The sequence below is a fragment of the Perissodus microlepis genome, chromosome 3 (genome assembly GCF_051167445.1).
Source record: "Perissodus microlepis isolate ML-2025 ecotype Zambia chromosome 3, ASM5116744v1, whole genome shotgun sequence".
NCBI lineage: Eukaryota > Metazoa > Chordata > Actinopteri > Cichliformes > Cichlidae > Perissodus > Perissodus microlepis.
This window is the reverse complement of record NC_140463.1, coordinates 45,011,495-45,026,401: the sequence shown is the minus strand read 5'-3', so window position 1 is coordinate 45,026,401 and position 14,907 is coordinate 45,011,495. Positions and strand designations below refer to the sequence as shown.

General features: G+C 39.9%; 2 protein-coding genes across 2 annotated transcripts in view; both read right to left on the bottom strand.

Annotated features, from left to right (window-relative positions):
* Nucleotides 1-6,240, bottom strand: part of tbc1d14 (TBC1 domain family, member 14) — a 43,471-nt gene extending 37,231 nt beyond the window's left edge. Inside the window, exons 1-2 of the mRNA XM_084924618.1 lie at nt 5,639-6,240; nt 290-1,052 (exon numbers count right to left, since the gene is read on the bottom strand). Coding sequence (XP_084780744.1) covers nt 290-1,052; nt 5,639-5,687 — 812 coding nt within the window. The 5' untranslated portion in view covers nt 5,688-6,240. The remainder of the gene's footprint in view (nt 1-289; nt 1,053-5,638) is intronic.
* Nucleotides 6,241-8,298: 2,058 nt separating this feature from the next.
* The window catches only part of kiaa0232 (KIAA0232 ortholog), a 16,491-nt gene continuing 9,882 nt past the window's right edge, over nt 8,299-14,907 (bottom strand). The window contains 4 exon segments of the mRNA XM_084924617.1: nt 8,299-11,404; nt 11,406-11,450; nt 11,878-11,967; nt 12,120-14,907. The exon segment at nt 12,120-14,907 is cut by the window's right edge and continues 570 nt beyond it. Coding sequence (XP_084780743.1) covers nt 11,333-11,404; nt 11,406-11,450; nt 11,878-11,967; nt 12,120-14,907 — 2,995 coding nt within the window. The 3' untranslated portion in view covers nt 8,299-11,332.

Sequence of the window (14,907 nt, the reverse complement as noted above, 5' to 3'; positions counted from 1 at the left end):
CTTTGAAAAAATAAAAACGCATCCAACAAAAACACAGCTCAAAAATATTTCATATATAAGACAAATAGATAATAACGTGAGTCTAAAAAAAATTTTCTCAGCTGTATTATTATTTTCAATCATTTGTTTCAAATGATTGTTAATGGAATATTCCAAAATGTAGGTACTGACTTTACAGGGTTTTTTTATTTCTTATATGATAATTGTTCATAATTAAACAACAAGAACAAATAGTCTGTGGGGGTGGGGTGGGGGGTTACAAATACAAAGTACAGAACCATGGACTTACCTTGCAAATAAACTTGCTAGTGGTCCCAATTTTCTCTGCCTTCCATCCTCTTCTTTCTGCATGACTTCTGCCGCCCATAAGTCTCTGGAGGTTCCCGCTGAAGACGACAACACCACTTCTGAAAAGTGGTTAGTGCTGCTGTCGGCTGTCTCCAAAGCGACAATCGCACTGGAGTCGGATGTAACTGTGAAATCCAGGATGTCTTCGTTGGAGACCGACAGTTCTGTGCTCATGCTTGACACGCTGCACACAGAGATGTCATCACTACGGTTTAATGCTCCGCCCCCAACACCAGCTCCCATGGTGGAGGATAATCTGAGGGTGGGGCTAAAGAGGCGGATGTTGTCATAGCCACTGCGGGGAAAGGTGGAGGATTTTCGTACAGTGGTGCCATCAGAGGGATCATTGTCCAGAGGTAATGTGGCGGGGGTGTCGTGACTCGATTCCAGCATAAGGCCTCCGTCGCTTTGCCGTTGGTGACTGTGAAGGAAGGGCTCCGGAGGATTGATCTCCAGAGTGGGGATACCAGAGTCCTGGGAAGTCAGGCTGTGGTTGTCTGGCTCCAGGTCTGGGTAACTTTTCTGTGGGCTGCTATAACAGACAGTAGCGGGCGAGCAGGATGGCTTGTAGATGGGCAGGACGGCGTTGCTGTGTGTGGCCGCTCTGGCCTCATGGCAGTGATTGCTGATGTGATCATTTAGGTGAGAGGCCGTCGTGTCTTTGACCACAGAGCCATTCTCCACTATGGTTCCTCCAGGCATAACTGTAAGAAACAGAACTTTCAGTTTAATACAGTTTATACAACATAAATATATACATTCACCTCCTGATAACTAGTTTGAGCCCATTTGCTGTAGTCTTTCATAAAAAGTTCGTTAGAAAATAAAAGTGACAATTCCATTGTTACATTGTTGAAATAAAGAAGCACAGAGAGTGCAAACTTCTGGCAAGGCAGCTCATTCTCTGGTCTCCTTTCTTTGTTTTTTAATAGACTAAGGTTAAAAATAATTAGTTCTGTTAAAATTAAAGCGTTAACGCAAAGTAATCCGCCATCACAGTCAACACGATTAAAATTTTTAGCGCAATTAATGCATCTGGAGTGCAGATTGCGTTAAAGTTCCCGAAATGTTTCTGTCAACGCATTTTGGGCAGTTTGTCCAAGTAGAGTTACCTTCACACATGTGCAAATGTGCAGTTGATCTGGTAGTGACGGCCAGCTGAACCAAACAACTCAATATGGAAGATGATAAACGCACGTTTGAATATTAAAAAAAAAATAAGACGGAACAGTCAACCGACATAGTATTATGCACATTGTGCAAGAAGGAATTCTCTTTTCACCGAAGCACTTCCATCTTAAAATATCACATCGACGTGAAGCATACATTAGTCGGGGATGCTGCTAGGACTAACGCGTCACCAAGCTTGCAACAAACCACTCACTGAGCATCGGGGACTCGGTAACTCTACCTCCCAAATACTGACTGGCACAATTGCCAAGTGGATTGCAACAAACTGCAGACCTATTAATATCTTTGGGAACATGCGCTTTACATAGCTTTGGTTCTTCGTTTCAAGGACTTGAAGTCTCCCCAAAAGTGACAGAGAGAGCGGATAAATGTTTAGAGTTTTTTGTTAACATGAATGTTCAAGGTCTTGATGCATTCTCAATCATCCAGGAAAATAAATCTCCAAAAGTTGATTCTGTTCATCTGGACGTAGCGTTTTGTGGGAGAAAACTCTACGTCCTTCAGTGGGCTGGTTTCAGTCATTATGCAAATGTACTGTTTATAAGATTTGGGGAAACCTGCAGTCAGCTGAGACTGAAGAAGTCACTTGGATGAGTGACGAAACGTTTCTCCCACAAAAACGTCCAGATGAACAGAATCAACTTTTGGAGATGAATGTTCAAGATAAATAAACATGTTAAGTACGCATATTTTCCCTTTTTTCTTGAATCTGTTTGCTCGTGCAAAATTAAATGTGATTAATATAGAATAAAAATAAATGGTATTTAATTGTGATTAATCAAAATTAATCCAGAGTAACCCTGTGATGAATCTGATTAAACATTACCTATTAATTTTCAATTCAATTTTATTTATATAGCACCAAATAACCTCTAGGTACTTGCACAGTAGATCATACAATAACAAATACAGAAAAAAAAAAAACAATCATATGACCCCCTATGAGCAAGCACTTTGGCGACAGTGGGAAGGAAAAACTCCCTTTTAACAGGAAGAAACCTCCGGCAGAACCAGGCTCAAGGGGTGAGAGAAGGAAAACAGGATAAAGACATGCCTATTAGTATATAGGTTTTTTTAAAAAGCTGTATTTCACTGGTGAGAACCTGTGTTACAAAAATTGAAGAAAGCTATTCAAATTCTCTTTGAATTTAAGCATACATTCTTTGTGTTTATTCTCCATTTACTTCATTATATTGCATAAATGTCAGTTACAAGCTTAAATATAAAGTTGAAAAAATTTAATTGCAACCAGGCTATTGATCAAGTAATTGCAATTAATCGCGAATAATTACAAAAAATTGTGCAATTAATTAGTTAATTTTTTTAATCTATTGACAGCACTAAAAATAATGTAATATGGAGTCAAATTGATAGAAAAGCAGTGCATTATAAAAGTGAGATCAGAGGTGAAATGTGACATGGCATTTGGATGCAAACTATAATGTGACATTTAGTATCCCCATATACCAGTTTCAAATGTTGCCAATATGAACAGAAGGCAGTAAAATTTTAAACAGTTAAAGATAAGACAATTTATGAAAGTTTGACCTTATTTGACCTTGAAGAGGTCAGAGATCCAAATGTTATTGCAAAGGTGGGAAGTGGCCTTTCTCCAAACAGCTTGTGTGGAACATGGCTTTAACTTTCTGCAGTTAAATCACTGTCCTGCAGCATCTACATACCTATTTGTGGAGGAATTTCTTAATTTCTCTTTCAGTTTCTTGAGGTTCTGGTTGCGCTCTGAATACAAGTTCATGCACATTTTTCCTTAATGTAAATTTCTCTATATGCAGACACCAACAGATTTTTGGTTTCCAAAGATTTATCACAGCTAATCACCATCTTATCAAACGCATTGCACACAAATACCAACTTAACCCCAGTCAATGGCAAACTGATAGGAAAGTCATCGCTCATCATCATATTTTCATTTTATTGGTGCCTTGATGCAATAAAATCCATTTAATAACAGCAACTGACTTCACTGTCTTCAAAGCAACTAGGAAAATAAATCTCAAGTTCACTGCACACAGTTGGAATACCTTTGGTTATGTCGTGGTACCACACCAAAGTTTTCCCTAGTATGACTGCACCATAACTGAAATGTTTTAATTTGCATTTTGTTTAAAGTGGCTATATAGGGGTCATTTGACAGCTCAGTGTTGTTATTCGTGGACTTTAGTCAAAAAGATCCCACTTCTCTCCTTCACAAACAGAAAGTTTGAACAGTATGTGAGTGAAGCTTCTGTGCTTACAGAACCTTCAGCTCAAATAACCACATCTATGATATCGCCTCTCAATGACATCATCAAGGCCCAAGAGTAAGAAGAAAAAGAACAACCTAGAAGTGTCTAGATCAGTCTGAGCTTTTGGCCCACAGGACTTACTTGTACACGCGTATACTTGTACTTTGTCTATGTTTAATACGGGCATCCAACCTTTCAATAAACACCTGCTCAATCAAATAACCACAGCTTTATTAGAATTAATGGGCTAGGCAGAAAAACTGCAGAAAAGTTATTTTTGACTGTACATCCCATTGATATTGGTAGCTTTAATACAATAGGATTAAAGGTTTCCTCTAATTGACATTGGATACACGAGCATGTGAGCCTAACTAGGTGAAAACTAATCCTAAAGTAACCCGACTGTAACTGGAGTCTGCAGTGTAATGTGAACATGTTTTCTGCTGGGCTACATCATGCTCCAACCCCCAGCTTAGAAGCTAGTGTGTCTAAGCTCTAAGCTGCATTAGCAGTGACAGGAGAGAATTTCAGGAATCCTTTCATTAAACCAATTCTGATGCCGGGGGGGGGGGGGGGTATCTCCTGCACTCTGGCAACAAGGGAAACTCTCATAAACTTCAGGGCACACATGGTGGGTTTAGTGTTCCTACTACATAACTCACAGTGCCCCGACTTCCTAAATTTAATCACACAGAAATAAACGACAGGCATGTTAAGACAGTACACAGGTTACGATTAAACCAACTACGCCCTAATCAGTAAAAATAAATACCCTTTCAAAGTTGAGTGCTCTCCAAAGCACTGACACACAAAGCCAGATTTTTACCCAAGCTCTAAACCCTGACCTGCAGGTAGTCATGTGAGCCAGACAGACTTTGTCCCAAAACACAGCAACAGGTTGTGCCACTGTGGAAATTAAAATACAAGTAGAGGAGAGGTCACCAACAAATGTCAAAATTAATAATGATGACTTTACGGTCATTATTATTAATACTGCTATGTATTCTGAAAATATTAAAAGGTCTTAACAGCTAAGCACTGAAATGTAAAAGCTGTGAAGCATGCGGCCGCACCAGAGAGTTTTTTTGTTCTTTTAAAAGTAATGAAATAGAAACAACAAGATTGCCTTCATTGTCTGCCCAACTGAGCCGCCCATTTGAATATACACACACACAAATCTGGTTCTTCAAGTCATGATATGATGACTCTATGGACACCATAAGGAAATGCAATATTACGCCACTATATCCCTGACTAACAGCAGAAATTGTGAAAAGTGGGCCAACACTTTCACAAGCAATGGAGCCAGTTTTCAGTTTACCTGTATTTGTTTAAAAGCACATCACGTGTTATGGCATAACCCAATTCCAAATATCTGTGTCAGGTATATGGAGGATTCCAGTTTTCGGGAGTGGTTACAAATATTTATTCCATGCTAATATCACTTTCTACAAAATTGAATGAAAGTTCAAGTTTTATTTATTATTTATTCTGAAATGATGTGCAGAACTGAAGACTAGCCATAGCAATTTGCAAACTCATTCAGTGACGCTTGATATTTGAGATATGTGACGAAATAAAAAGTGCAAGTGCTGTTTAATGTATAATTAATCTATGCCGAATTCATGCCCGTCTCTATAAAACACGAATTATTCAACTGGTCATAGTTAAACATCTGTGTAAATTCGCGATATTACATAGTTTTGATTTTTAAAAGTTTTTCTAATGTAGTTTGGTGGGACATACGTCACTAGGGAGGGCAGCACACTCAGTGTCAGGGTCACGGTGAACATGTCATGTTGTCTAACCGCGATAAATACACAGAACTGAGACCGTGCTCGACAGTAACGTACCACAGTGGTTCTCCCTCCGGTCCTGTGTGTCGTGGGCCGTGTTGGCCATGCTGCCGGTTAAAGCTACAGGTGGGTGACAGGTAGGCGCTGGCCGGAGTGGTCCATGATGATGCTGTGACTAGTGCTGCACCACCATCAACTCCCAGCCTCCTCAGCGGAGCTTCGCCCAAACGAACAGCACTGAAGTCAGCTCATTTGTTGTCGAATAAATTCCCCAGAATTCAGTCGGAATGCGGCCAGTGAACACACAAACGCCGTGTTGAACCGCACTTGCTCGCCAAGTGCACTTGCCGCTGACGCCAACTCACTAATTTCACGAGCGCTTCCTCAAATGGAACCAACACTTTTTAAAATGAGAGAGACATGTTGATTTAGCCTTCCCGGCATCACAGCAGGACAGGAAGTGCTTCTCCGCTCTTTTGTGAATCATAGAAGCAAGCGCATTTCTCAAGTTTCTCCGGAATCGTTAAGATTTCATACCTGTGTCGATGCTTCTGCCGCCATTTTAAAACAAACTTGTACGGAGAGTGCGGTCTAATCGAGTAAAGAGTGCTCCCTGTCGATGGTTCACCTGTCTGGACCTGAAGGCATTATTAATCGACTTCGCAACCTGAGGGCTTATTATTTATATCACTGACCGTATGTTCCTTCTACAATATAGACGGTTGTATGACGTAGAAGAGTAGTCCTCCCAAAATAAACAATTACATAACATTTTTAAAGTCGGGTTAATGTTACAAACACATTTTATTAAATGTATGTTCATATTAAAATCATATTGAGCCAATATCAACAGAGGAATATTCAATAGCATGGTAAACTGAAATTTCACAAATTGTTATATTAACTGAGCACCTGCTTATCAAATTGTGAAAACTGTCATTAGAAGTGCTATAGGCCTGAAACTTTTAAGAAGATATACTCTGTATAAATAAAGTGGAATTCTACAGAAGCAGCTCTGGGAAAATGTATAATTGTTATGGCACAAAAGAATGTACAGAGTTATCTCCTATATGTCTACACCATTTTGGGTGGCATTCCTTTACAGGCCATATTAATAAAAAGTTGATGACAGTATTTTTAATTGTACAAATCCCGTAGTGACAACAAAACTTTGTTTTAAATAAATATTTTACTAGCAAAATAATATTTTCTTAATAAAATATTTTTTTCTGCTGATAGAAAACCCAGCTTTTGGTTACACCATGACATTTTCATATCCCAACTCTTCTGTAGCATCCGCACAACTTGACAATTGTATTGTAACATATCATCAACTACTTAAGTGTATATTTTCTTATAAACATTCATTCTCAAGCTATTCCCAATTCCCGTTACATATTTATAGGTCTAAATAAGGGATAGCTAGAATTAATATGAAGTAATATGACACTGTTGACTATCTGGAAGTCCTACTCCTCTTTTTGTTCATAAGTTTACAACAGATTTTCTAATTACTAATAAAAGTTTTGTGCAAAGCAGCAATTATTCATCCAAACTCAAAAAATATCAAGGTTAAAATATTAAGTGTGTCCATACAGGTGGATTGCAGTTTTATTAAGTGCAATTTCTAAAATTAATCTAAAGTGTTAGGTGGCTGGCCTTTCACTTAGAGATAAGGTGAGGAGTTCAGCCATCCGGGACGAGCTACTCATCCACCACATGAAGTGGTTCGGCATCTAATATGCCAGCATGTTTTCTGTACATAGTAAATTGATAGCAAATGCATAATCATAATAAAGTAATATAGTGAACTTATTATTATTATTACTGCTACTATTATTAATGAAAGCCTTTATTTTGATTGTAGACATCAATATTATAAAAAGCTACACTTAAATGCTATGCTCAGGAATATCAACCTGTTTTCTGCATTGTTGTGGTGTAACCCCTCCCACCATGTCGCTAGCCTCCACCATTTTAACAAGGCACAGATCAAGTCTGACAGAAGCAACATTCACACATGGGATAATCATTTATCTCGTTTGGTCATCTTATTAACACACATTGGATTTGTTTGACAACCACAAACATCACATTCATTTTATTCTGTTAAATTAGAAATATAAAATCTAAATTTGTATGTGTGGATAATCTCATAACATAATGTTAAATATTTAGTCACAATTCTTCAGTGCAATGGATAAATTATTTAAGGCTGTTGCTGTTATATTAACCTTTCAAAAACCAGCCAATAATGTGTTGGAAAACCACCTTTGGTACACAAAAGTATACAGGATCTTAAAAACATTGTCCACAAGAATAAAAGCTGCAGTCTGACATGTGCTATAAATACTTAAGCAGCTGGCAGTGCCTCACCTGCTCTCTAGTGTCACCGTGAGGCTGACGAGCTAAAATGTAACGCTGCTCCTATTTCCTTTCAACACTCTAGATCAGGGGTGGGCAACTCCAGGCCTCGAGGGCCGGTGTCCCTGCAGGTTTTAGATGTGTCCTTGATCCAACACAGCTGATTTAAATTGCTAAATTAGCTCCTCAACATGTCCTGAAGTTCTCCAGAGGCCTGGTAACGAACTAATCGTTTGATTCAGGTGTGTTGACCCAAGGTGAGATTCAAAACCTGCAGGACACCGGCCCTCGAGGCCTGGAATTGCCCACCCCTGCTCTAGATAATGCAAAGACACAGGAACCTACAGACTGCATTTTGGTTTAATCCTTTATTATGTGTTAAGAAAATCCACAATGAAACAAAAATAATTTACTCAGGGTGAACATGAAATAAGAACACAGCTACGCAGGATACATAGGGTTCAGGAACAGAGAGAAGAGGGAGGGCAAAGGAGCATCATCTACTTGGGAATGAACAGACGAGGAAAACTTGGGTTTTCTGTGCTGGATATGCTCTTCAGAACACAGCGCAGTTGAAAGTTTGCTTGTAAGAAGTCTCTCCGAACACATAAACCCTCTCTGAATGCGTTTACTCGTCACGTTTTGTTTCAAACACAGCCTATCAAAATGGAAGAGTTAAATACAGAACTCCCAAGTAAGTGTTTTTTGTGATTTCTTGCACACATTCACTGACAGTTTCACACACACACAGTCATAGCATTCTTTCAATCACTTTAACCTCACTCGTAAGTTTATTTTTTTACCCATAATAATCCAACTAAAAAAGATGGAGTGTGATGTTTGCATGCTGTATTTTTAGAGACATTCCATAAGTTTGTTTTTTCTGTCTCGTGTGTTCCTCACTCAAAAGCGATCCACATGCAAAAGTAACTAAAGGACATTTCTCCATATTCTCTTCAATGTTTCCATGCGCCAAGGTATTGCATAGGACTTGGGGCTCGTGGGACTCCCTTCCACATTGCTTATGCAATTTACAATGGCTTAGTTCTTTTTTCCCCTTCCTAAAACTACAGCTCTAAATTAATGACAGTCACCTCTGCTGTTTGGAAAGAACTGTCAATAATTTGTTCAACATTTGAAGAAAATGTTTTACATTGATGCATCAATGCACTGCCACAGGTCTGAGTGTAGACTATGCAGTATGCTTATATTAAAAAATTCCTGAGTGTCTCAAAGAAAGGTGACAAGACCCTGAAGTTAAGTACCTTCCATTCAGCTACTTGGGGGGCCCTTTTTTAAAAATCAAGCGGCATTGGACTAAAACTTTGGACCTTCAAATCTTAATTTTCTACAGAGCCATGTCAAAGCCATGCCCAAAATAAAAACACCTTTACCTGCGACAGTGCATTACTGTGTACACTGCTGACATGTACCCATGACAGAGGGATGATTTTGGTAATCTGTGCTTCAGTTTGGGGTATGGTATGACAACAAAAAAAAAAATTAAATATGAAAATAAAAAGAATATATACACACTGCTACTATCCTCAAATGAGAAGACAATAAAAGATCAGACAGAAAAACACCTTTTAGGAAACATGCTTATCTGCAAATATTTTGGGGTTTCAAAAGCAAAGGTCACACAGGGAGGCACGTGTGCCACGACAAATTGGTAGCCAATTGGGTCAGGGTTTTAGTTCAAGCTAGGCCAAATTAATGAAGGTGAAGCTCACCATACACATATTTTAAAAAAAAACAAAAAAAAAACAAAAAAAAAAAACAAAAAAACAACAACCACTCATTCTGAACCAGTAGTTTCACAAGTTCTATGCCAACACACACACAGTGACATTACTTAATATTTCATTTCAACATGATATAGTGAACACCAAAAGATAAAAATAAAATAAAAACAAAACCCATATGGAGAACAAAAAGCATTTGTACCTTAGTGTAGTTACCCCTTTTTTTTTTTAGATTGAACATTTGCCCCACCACTTACACTGCTATCAATCTGTTTAGCTGCAGCAGGGAGAACCAGTTTTGGCCTTTCCGAGGATGGATAGAAAATGAAGACATGCTACCTGCAAGTATTTCTCCTTCTGCTGTTACAGGAGAGTAAGACAACAGGTAGGTTTCATTAAAATAAAAATCCAGCCAAATTAACCAGGAAGGGCAAGTTTTCTATTAATTTTCTTATAGGTTATCTGAGGGACAACAAATAAAATTTGTGTCATCTTTTTAAATCAAGAGTCCTATAATAAAACTGCAACTTCAAAATATTTTGAACGTATTTATAGCACCAATAGTCTGTACCATTAAAATTACAAAAGAAACAGAGACCCCCCCCCCCCAAAAAAAAAAAACAAAAAACCACACACACACACACACACACACACACACTCTCCCACCCCAAATAACCAAATAAACAAACAAACAAAAAAACAACAACAACAGATATCTCATTCAATTGCAATGCAGGTCTCTGGAGAGAAAAACAAAACAAAACATTAAAAGAAAACAAAGACTGTAGTCATGTCTTATCATGATGGGTTATTACCCCAAATCAAACGTTGCCCCCCAGTGTCTTTTACAGCACTGCATTTTCAAGTAGATTATTAGTATTTTTTGCCAAACAAAAAACTCATTTGATTTCCTTATTTTTATTCATTTGTTTAATATTTTTGCGACTCACAAACCACACTATATCTACTGCTGGATTCTAAAAGGACTATCACCATTCCAAAAAAAAAAAAAATCATTTCTCACATGGGGAACAGAGATTCAGAATGAAACTGCACACATTCTCTACTTCACATTCAGAAAGTCATCCAAACAAACTAAACTTTTAAACTGAACTCTTAAAAGTCTTATGGTGTCATTCAAAGAAAAAAAATGTTGTATCGTCTTTCTGAACAATCTTGTAAGTAGAGGATGCGATAGCAGTCGTTTTCACACAACTACAAAGGAGGAGTGAGGCTGGACAAACATACCGAACAACCATTCAAAGACCACCAACTATCAGAGACCTAGTTCAAAAAGCAAAAATGGTGGGAACAAAATGGACAACAATAGAACAAAAGATTGTCCCTTCTGGTAACTGTGAGACTTGAAAAGGGACCAGTGTACAAAAGAATCAACCCAAACAAATTCTAAAAAAAAAAAAAAAAATGCCTAAATGCTTAAAAATGCACATCCGCACATGGCATCACTCAAACACAGAACATATTTTTTTAATTTTCCTATTTTTGTTGATCCGATTGTTGATTACACAAGGTTTTTTTTTTTCCTTTTTTATTTTCCTTTTTTAAAGTTAGAAAATGAAAACCAACAGGGTTTATGCATTGTGGGATTTGGAGGGGCGTCTCAGAAAAAAATGAGCCTAAATTAGGTTTTCCAGCTCTGAGATGACCCTGAATCATTGCTGGTAGAGGTCCAGTCACAAAAGGAGAGGAAGAAAGGTTTCCTCTCTGCAACAGGTAGAATATTCAAATGTTGCTGCTCCCTGGAGAAGGACAGAAAGAAAAATGGTCAGATTCTTAACTAGAACTAGACTAGACTAATGCTACAAGCAGAATGTCTCTAGATACCAGAGTAGCAAAATTGTAAAAGAAACAACTACAGTTTCGGTAAAGCAGACAATTATATGCTGAGAGAAAAACTTAATTCCAATAATCTCCCAAAAATAAAATCCCCTTTACAAGATCTTCAAAAAACTTGTCTCGAAGTCAAGTTCATTGAGATTCAAACTTGTCCACGTGGCCTCATTCTCAATTATACACAAACTTAGCAGCCCACGCCACCCACCCAACCAACGGGGTGATGACTATACCCCATCAGACTTTTACAGCTGAGAGGTAAAAAGTTGTTTCATGTGTTCTACACAATAATGGCATGAATAAGATAAGGATCTAATGTTTTCCAAGTTTTACCTGTGCACTGAGATCCAGGGAAGAGGGGGGAACAAGTTGTGTTCTGCCACCAGCACTCATCTTGCTGGTTCCCAGTTCCGTCCTGTTCACCTGTATTTAACAGAGAGAACTAAATAAAACAAATGCACAGTTAGTTGTTTGTTTGTTTTAAATCCGTATTCATCCAACAGATTGATTTCACAGCAAATGACAAAACACTGTGTAGAAATTGACAATCAGAAATCATTTGAATAAAGACTTACCTCTGACACATCTCCAATAAAGTCGTAAGCAATCCCATACTTGGGAATGTGACCAGTTGGTGAACACGAGCAGAACCGCTTTTCTCCTGAAGATTCGTCTTTTTGAATCTTGGTGACTGAAGTGTCCGTCTGTCCACCTGCACTGGTAACAGCTGCTGCTGTTTTGCAGTCTAAGCAAATCTCTTGCTCAGCGATTGGCAGGAGGGTACTGGAGCCCTCCTGTGAATCCAGAGAGGTCTGAGCACTCTTCTCCATGCCAGACTTCTTTAATCTGGGTAAGAATTTACCAGATTCCAGTTCTGACTTCCCGTAATAAGGGCCCTCGCACTCTGCGTCCTCCTCCAAAGGTTTCAGGTCTGCCTGAGGATCATCGAAGACGTCAACTGGTGCTAGGATGGGAAAACTCGTCTCCTCTTTGTCAGACTCAGCCTCAGAATCACTCGCTCCACCAGGGGACAACTCAGAGGCAGATATTGGTCGGAAATGGGTCCTGGGGGAAATACGAATGGCCCTGTACTGTGTCCGATTGATGCCATATATTCGAGGGTGAAAAGCTTCATTCTCAGAGTCTGAGCAAAGAATAGATTTTGGCTTGAACCCTGGACTGAATGACGCCATATCCTCAGGCTCAAAGGAACACTCAACATGAAGGACTTGAGAGAAGGGACTGTTCAGGTTGAAGGATGCAAATGGGTATTCTAAACCTTGATCCTCACTATGCAGGCCTCCATAAGATCCAAGCAAATCTTCATGGAAGATGAAAGAAAATCCCTTATTCAATCCATCGCCGCCTCCTCTAATGGCCTGGTCACTCTGCCCAAAGGACACCAGGGGCCTCCACAGGGGCCTGTGCCCAGGTGCAAAGCAGCCGCTTGTGTTCATGAACACATCAGTGCCAGTGATGGTGAGCATATCTGAGCCTGAAGCAGATGCAGATGCAGCTACAGCAGCGCACTGCAGCAGGTTATCTTGGGCATTACTTGGTGGCACAACAGCCCAATTCTTATCACCGCTTAGTGTCTTCAACTCTCCATATACCCCTCCTAGGATGAACGACGTGCTTTCCTTGTCAGAGTTCAAGTCCCAGGGCTTGGACGGAGTCATGTAATCCCCAGCACCATCTAACTTGGAGAGTTTGTTTTTGGCCAAGTCCTGCTCTTCTTTCTTGCCTTCCCACAAGTGGTATTCTGACCGCTGCACTGCTTTTTTCTGAGGTCCCTGAATTGGAGCTCCTTTCGCATGCACCTCCAGACAGCTGCAGCAGTAACCACCTGACTCCTCTGAGAAGAGGCCCTCACTGGATTTTTCTGCTCTTTGACGTGACGTTACAGATTTGCCGTTTCCAATTGCAGTCCAAATGTCTTTTATTATCCCTGAGGTGTAGTTGTCACTCTGTTGGTTTGTGTTGTCCGAAAACATGCCAGTGCTATACTGTTTACTCTCGTCCTCTTCCAAAGCTATACCACAAATGGACTCCAATTTAGATTTTTTGGTGAAGGTCTGATTGGATGCTGTGCTAACACTGACCTCCTCACACTTATGGCCAGAGTCTTCTTGCAAAAAATCCAAGATTTCATCCTCGAGATATGTACTAGTCAGAGGAGGTATTATACAGTTAATCTCTTCACTGCCAATTTGAGCAACATCTTCTGCTGGAACGTTTCCTTGCTCATTGTCAGAACGAGTCTCCTCCGAATGAGACCACGGACTGCACGTTCGCGTTGATAGGTTGGAACAGTGTTCAGTTTCGTCAAAGGCACTATTTTTGGTCCATATTAGCAAACGAGACTGTTTATTTGAATGTAGGTCGAGACAGCTACTAGAATCGGTGTTGTTTTCGTGACCAACGGTGAGTGAGTCGCATGGAAAAGGAAAAGTAGGACTGTCGTACTGCAGCTCGAAAAGAGAGAAGCAGGATTGTTCACTGGTGGCTTCAGGAACGGGGCACTCCTCCAGATGTCCTGACAGTTTGCTCAGTGTGAATGAAACACTATCGAGGAGAGGAGAGAGACGGATGGGAGAGTCTCCTATGAAGCTTTCTCCATCTATATCCTCTGAAGTAGATGGTGAATAACATCCCCAAACTTGCGCCATGTTTTCAAGATCCTCCATTAAATATCCAACAGATCCTGAAGCTTCCTGCATTGCACTTTTCCCTTGCTGCTCAAGGCCATCTAACACTAAACAACATTCTGCCTCAACGTCTCTTTGCTCTTTGCTTTTCTGTCGAATCATGCTTAAGATCCGACTCTCTTGTATTGAATCTGAGGCACTAGTATCCAATATGGATTGATAAATATCTACTTCATAGAAGTGAGTGAATTCAGACAGATGCTTGTCATCTAAATCTCTACTATCCTCTGGCTGAGGGCAGCTTGAGGTCCCAGTGAGTTCAGCAGCTTCATCGTCTGCTTCGCCAGGCCCTTCTACAAAGTGCCCATCCACAAATGAGCCTGCTGCTAGGTATGCTCTCTGGTACTCATTGGCGATGTAGATTCCCTGGATTCTCTCCGGCAGCCTCTCCATGTTGGTTGACAAGGAAAAGCCACCGGGAGAATCTACCTTGCTTCGATATTTTGTTTCCAGCTTGCTTTCTCTGCTGCTGAAAGGTATGAAATACTCTGTTATGGGCTCAGTGTACCAAAGTGGCTCCTCCATGTATTCTTTTCTGTTCCTGGCCTCAATTCCGGACTCTTTTGCTTCCATCCAGCCTGGATCTTTACGAATCTCTTTCAGCGGTCTCTTCCCCTTTTTGTAAGGCTGTGGTTGCTTGGCAGTGCCACCGGTG